Source organism: Arachis ipaensis, chromosome B04, assembly GCF_000816755.2.
Source record: "Arachis ipaensis cultivar K30076 chromosome B04, Araip1.1, whole genome shotgun sequence".
Classification (NCBI taxonomy): Eukaryota; Viridiplantae; Streptophyta; class Magnoliopsida; order Fabales; family Fabaceae; genus Arachis; species Arachis ipaensis.
In genome coordinates, this window is record NC_029788.2 from 19,483,001 (window position 1) to 19,489,595 (window position 6,595).

Genomic DNA, 6,595 nt, shown 5'->3' on the forward strand with positions numbered 1-6,595 from the left:
TAAGATGCAAAATATTCTTTTTATAGATTATATATGATAATATATAATATTTTGGGAAAGAAATTTTGCTTATCAACTCTAAAATATTTCCATTTCCATTATATGGTCGATAGTCGATACTTTTCTTTCAAATTTCTTAAATGGTAGATACTAGGAGGAACTAACGCAAGAAAAAGGACAACAAATCAATATATGCAAAAACTAGCCACTATACTAGCTCTTTGAAAAGCTACATGGAGTTGATGGCAGCACGTTTATAATTAAACTTGTGAACTATATTTAATTCATCATGTCCTGCATGTGCTCTATATATAAAGATGCAGTTGACCTTTGTTATTCTCCAGTGTTATCAATTTCTTATGTGAAAAAGAAACATAAAATTATTAAACCATAGTAGACTTAGAACATGTTCATCACTAATGTAAATGACATGCTCCCATGTCACACTTTCCATTTGTCTTATATATGACTCTTCTTTATAAGTAGTGAACTATGCTGATCTTCTAACACATAAGAAAGAATCATTCTTGAAAAACAAAAAGAAAGAAGAAAGAATGGCTTCCTTGCAAGCAGGATTAGAAATCACCAACAAAAAAGGTGAGAATAATTTGCAGAGAGAAAAACAGATTGTGGTGGATCCACTTTCATTAAGAGAATCTTCTACTATTTTCACTGGCACCATTTTGCACCCTCCACCGTTACACCCTCCAAATCCTAGATTCTTGAGCCTCAGTCTCCCCAATTCGGCCTCCTCCTCGCCACGATTCACCCCCCGGAAGATCTCGAAAGGCGAAAGCAACGGATCACAAGAACAAGAACAAGCTCAATTAAGGAAGAGCAAGTCATGTGATGAAACAAGATCACTAGCACCCTCATCATATGAAATTGATCATCATCATTGGCTAACAAAACTGAGTGAAATGGAAGAACATCATCATAATGAAACATTCTCAGAAGTTGTTAAGAGAAGTCCCAAGAGTGTGAAGAAGAAACAAGTTAGTGATGATGGTTTTAGATGCAGTTCTCTATGCTTGTACCTTCCAGGTTTTGGTGCTAAATTATTGAAGCCATGTAAGGCAAGAAAAGAAGAAGAAGATGGTTCAGAATCAAAATCACGTGGTGCTATGAATATGTCAAGAACAGTTTCAGTGCAGGAATTTGAATGTGGGTCTTGGGCTTCTGGAGTAGCAAAAGTCCCTGAGGTAAGAACACACTCTAGGAGTTCATACTTTGATCTACCAATGGAATTGATCAATGGCAATGATGTGAATTCACCATTTAGTGGTGCATCATCTTTTGCTTTTGAAAAAGAGCTCAAAGGGGTACTAAAAAATGGTCCATCTAGAGGAGGGAGTGGTAGGAAATCAGATGGGTCCCCTCGGCATGTTCGGTTTTCGCTGTCGCCGTCGCCGGAATCATCATGCCCTGCCTCTCCAGCATTCTGCATCAGTCCTCGTTTGAGGAAAGCTAGAGAAGATTTCAATGCCTTCTTAGCTGCTGCACAAACTGCATGATTCATATAGCAACACTTTTTAAATGTTAACCTAAGTTTTTAAAGGGAACATAAAGGGTTACTGTTAGAGGTATGTTGTGATAACATTAAATAAAATAAGGCATGTAAAGGTTGGTCAAATAGTTAGCTCATTCCTCCGTTTTAAATATTAGAGATTCGAATCTCGTTTTATGTATGTAACAATTTATTGGCCAACAGCATATTTTTAAATAGAGTTTAAATCTGCAACAAATTAATATCATTGACCTATCAAATTAAAAAATACTCTAAAAATAAAAAATAAAGAAGCTAAATATAATACTATAATTTCAAAAGACTTCAGATGAGGTCTTTCTAACTTTGCCTTTGTGTTAACAAGTACGAATACTCGCTTGTACTAATTAATATTCACTTAAGGCTTAATTTGTGGAGAGAATTTTCATTTGATAACTAGTTTGTTCTTTGAGGTTTATAACCATCATTTAGGTTGGTTATTGCCGTGATTGTTAGATCAGATTGCTTGAGTGAGTTAATTTGGTTTGTTCAATAAACTAAATTTTATAAAGGACAAATGACACAAATAAAATAATTGAGATTTATATTTACATAAATAACAATCTGAAACTAATTACATGTGTGTTCTTATTATATTCTATGTAAACCGTGGTTAAGCTTTTTAATATAATTTGCGACACTTCTATAGCAATTTATGAAGACCTTCGAATGGGTATAATCTGCGACATTCCTGCAATAGTTTAGAAACATAATTCGTGAGACTCCTACCATAATTTATGAAGAAGATGAAATGTGCATAATTTATAGCACCCTACTGCGATTTACATGTAGAGGTATTAAAAAATTGTGATAGCCAATGACGGATTGCGTACTTGAGTGTTTGAGTTTAGTTTGAAGTTGAGAGAATTTGGGAGAGAATTACGTAATAGTGATACTCTACTGAGGTGGGGTCATGTAAGAACAAAATCACCTGTATCTATTCAACGGCATTACTCACGTGACAGGAAGCATCAATGAAGAGATTAGTTATTTATATGTTCCCTTTATATGTTAGTTGGTTTATAAATAATTTAGGTGTTAGTCTTTTATCTGTTAAAATTTGATTAGTACTAATTTAATTTTTTTGTTAATTTATGTGTTAGTATTTTATTTGTAAATTATTTAATTTATAAATAATTTAGGTGTTAATTTTTTTCAATGAAAATTCAATTAGTAGCAATTTAATTTTTTTGTATAATGCAGCTGACTAGGTGTATTTATAGTGTTAGAAGTCAACAGAATATGCATTTACATGACCGTATCATGCCTTATTTAGAAATCGCTGGTTTGTATTACTTGGCTAGGCTAAACACTCATTAGTTCTGGGTGGATAAGCCTTTAGTGAGCGCATTCATTGAGAGGTGGCGTCCTGAAACGTACACCTTTCACATACCGTTCGAAAAGTGCACTATCACGCTCCAAGACGTGGTGTATCAGTTGGGATTGCCCGTTGATGGAGAGACTGTTAGTAGGTGTCTCACTGACTTTGACCAGTTCATTCTCAATGGGAAACTAGTGTGGGAGTGGTTTCAGGAGTTATTCGGCGAGTTACTGCTGTCGAATAAAGTCAAGTAGATGACGATTCACTTCACATGGTTTCGTGAGAGGTTTAGGATGCTCCCGGACAATGCGAGTGAGGACATTGTGTGTATATATGCTCGTGCTTACATTATGTTGCTACTATTCACTTAGCTTTTCGGTGATAAGAATGGGAACCGGGTTCACCTTCGGTGGTTGCCGTTTGTGGTAAAGTTTGACGAATTGGGCAATTATAGTTGGGGCTCAGCTGCATTGGCCTAGTTATATAGATCCATGTGTCGGGTGGCTAACAAAAATGTCACTAACTTGGCCGGACCACTTCAACTACTACAATCTTTGATTTTTTGGCGGTTTTCCACGCTGAGGCAGAATGGTTTTGACACATTTGATTTTCCACTGTCTTCGAGGTATCTTTTAATGTTTTACGCATTATACATATTTATTTTAATGTATTATCCATCTTTATGCACTGCTAACAATGAGTGAATTTGTAGGTGGGCAAGTTATCTACCAACTTCCGATGCCAAGGAGCAAAGAGTTATTCAGATGCGTCTTGCTTTGGACAGGTTGCGTGATCGATACGTAAGTTGTTTAGATGTTGCATTTGTAGCATATGCACTTGATATGTCTCTTTTTATGGTGTTTTCTAAGCTTAGCTTGTCCTTTACAGTTTTTGTGGGAGCCTTATTTTGCTGCTGAAGTGGTAGCTGTGGTTCATCCAGAGATACTCAGGTTGCGCTTATTGCTTTCACCAAAGCCTAGCACAATTGATGCCCAGTCCCTAATTGTACCTCTGTCGTTTGTCCTCAAATAACAAACAGCTCTGCAAGTCTTTCATATGTGGACTTCACCAACAATGTGACTGGGAGGTTCCTTGTGCCATTTAGAATAAAATCAACATATTCAGAGATGTTGGTGGTCATGTGGCCAAAGCGTCTCCCGCTATCGTAATGCTGGGTACACTTATCATATTCCATTCGGTTGGCTCAATCACACATTGCCGAATTCTCAGTCTGCATAATATCAAATCAATAGTCAAACTCCGCCTCGGTCTTTGCAGATGCAGCATTCACAAGTAGCCTTTTTGCGTATTAACCCTTGAAACTTAGTATAAAATTTGCTGCCACATGACGAATGTAGAATGCTCAATAAGATGCGGAGGTAGCCAACCACTATCAGGGGCCTCCAGGGAAGCCTTGATGTCATTGTGCCTGTCGGAGATAGCAAGAATATCCTCTTGTAGCGTCACATGCTGTCATAGGTTGGATAAGAAAAAAGATCACAACTCCACATTTTCTCCCTCCCGAAGTGCAAATGCAATAGACAAGATGTTTGAGTTTCCATCTTGCGCTAAAGCTAGAAGCAAAGTACCTCCATATTTGCCATATAAGTGAGTACCATCGATGCTCACTAATGGTTTACAATGTCAAAAGGTCTCAATACAAGGAGAAAATGTCTAGAAAAGATGATGAAAAAATTACACTGTAGATTTATCAACCCAATCCCCAACTCTAATTGGAGAAGTCTTCAACACTGCAATGGTGCCGACCATGGTGGACTGGACTCCAAGCATCCAATGTGGTAACTCACTGTAGGACTCTTCTCAATCTCCATAGATCTGTGCTATTACCTTCTGTTTTGCCAGCCAAGCCTTCCTTTAAGTAGGCTTGAAACCATAGGTTGCTTCTGTTGCTTCCTACAACACCTTCATAATAACCACAGCATCCGCTCTAACTAACAGAAAGATCCTCGCACAAATGACGTGGTAATCAAGCTATCAGTGATCACTTAAAATTGATGTAGCCAGGCAAGTGTGCAGTCCATTATACCTTCTAACCTCCCAGGTGCCTTTTTGTTGACGAAGTGAGATGCGAATCAACCAAGTGCAACCTTTGCCGAATTCTTTACATTCCCATACGACTTAAGATGATTTGACTCTAACACCATGTACTCAACTCCGCGACGGATGCTATAATCCTTCACACTTAACATAGCTTCCTCTTTATTTTGGAATGATTGCCCAATCTGAAATTCTACAGGCGTGGTTCCATGATGCAATCCTTGATCCCCAAAGGCGGCATCTATCCAAGTTTAAAGTTAAAAAGTGTGGAGGATATTGCTGTGTGCCGGAACTTGATGGGCTGTGCTGTGTACGTGAATTGCTCCTTGTATCCTCATTACTGTCCCTAACTATGTCGACAGGCTCTTCGTTTGAATCATCCTCTCACATTGTATTTTCAACTCGATCTGGTTCACTATTGCCTACATAATCAGGAATCATGATAGGAAAACTAGCCATCTCAACTGCCAGCTGCCGGAACGAACGTTTCTCTAATTCTACACAACCATCTTCATCTCCACGGTTCAAATCAACCACAAAAGATGGAGATATAACGAATGGACAAGCCGGTGCAACCATAGGCGTTGAACTGGAAGCACCTCTCAAGGTAGTCGACTGAGGATTTAGAGCTGGTGCCCAAAAACTGTTGACATCATCCTCCAACTTTGCATACAACTCGTGTGTTCTGACCTCCGGAAAACTTCTCCGACAATGAAACAAAACCCGTAGATCGTCAGAGCCTATCACAAACGTATCATACTTAACACCGGTTGACACAACTGCAATAGGGATCTTATAAAATATCTTTTTCACCCACTTAGTTTCAAACACCCTAAGCTTATGCAGTATATTGGTTTTTAGATCTGACAAGGTATTCGATGAATGGATAAATACATTCAAGTGTTCCTTGTCAGTAAACTTCACACTCTCTTTTTTGGTTTTATGAATTTTTCCAGAGCAATGCACTAACGCTAAGAAACTATCCTCACTAAACATTGTGAAAATGAGTCTCTCCTTGACAATTACTTTCAGTTAGTATATATATAGAGCCTCCAACTATTCATAATCCGTTGCAGGTCACAGTGGATTATCACTGTGCATACCTACGTAATTCACTATACCTTGGGGTGTTTTAGTTCACCTATTTTTCACATAAACCGCTGCAGGGATGCTGCAAATTATGTTGAAATGATTAATCGTGGGAGGCAGCCGCGGTTTATATAGACTAGAACTAGGACACGAATACACTACAAGAAATAACCAAAATAGCGACCGATTTTAGCGACCAAAAAAATTGGTTTTTAACTAACCTATAATTTTATTAACCAATTTTATCTCTATTGTTATGTTATCATTAGTTTTTAAGATATTGTTGAGAGTTGCTATGTCATTGTTAGTTATTTAAAATTTGATGTTAAGACTTGTTTTATATCTAAAACTGTAAATTCAATGTTTTTGACTCAAACTCGATCCAAACTGAACTACAAATACCCCTAATGTGGATGACTTAATTTTGTTGATTAATAGGTCAAATTGAGTTTCATACTTTAGTAGTAAAATGTTGGCTAGTTATTGGGTTCTTATACATGTTAATATTTTATGGAAAAGTATAGGGTACCAACATATTATCTGCTAATTTATTGCTAATAATAATTAATTATTATATTTTA

The 6,595-nt window shown here is 37.2% G+C and overlaps 1 protein-coding gene across 1 annotated transcript; it reads left to right on the plus strand.

Moving 5' to 3' along the window:
* Nucleotides 475-1,733, plus strand: LOC107637661. The gene has a single exon (XM_016341037.2). The coding sequence runs from the start codon at nt 555-557 to the stop codon at nt 1,512-1,514; it is 960 nt and encodes a 319-aa protein (XP_016196523.1). The 5' UTR covers nt 475-554; the 3' UTR covers nt 1,515-1,733.

What these genes read in the sequence shown, in the direction of transcription:
- LOC107637661 (XM_016341037.2), top strand. Translation starts at nt 555, where the DNA reads ATGGCTTCCTTGCAAGCAGGATTAGAAATCACCAACAAAAAAGGTGAG.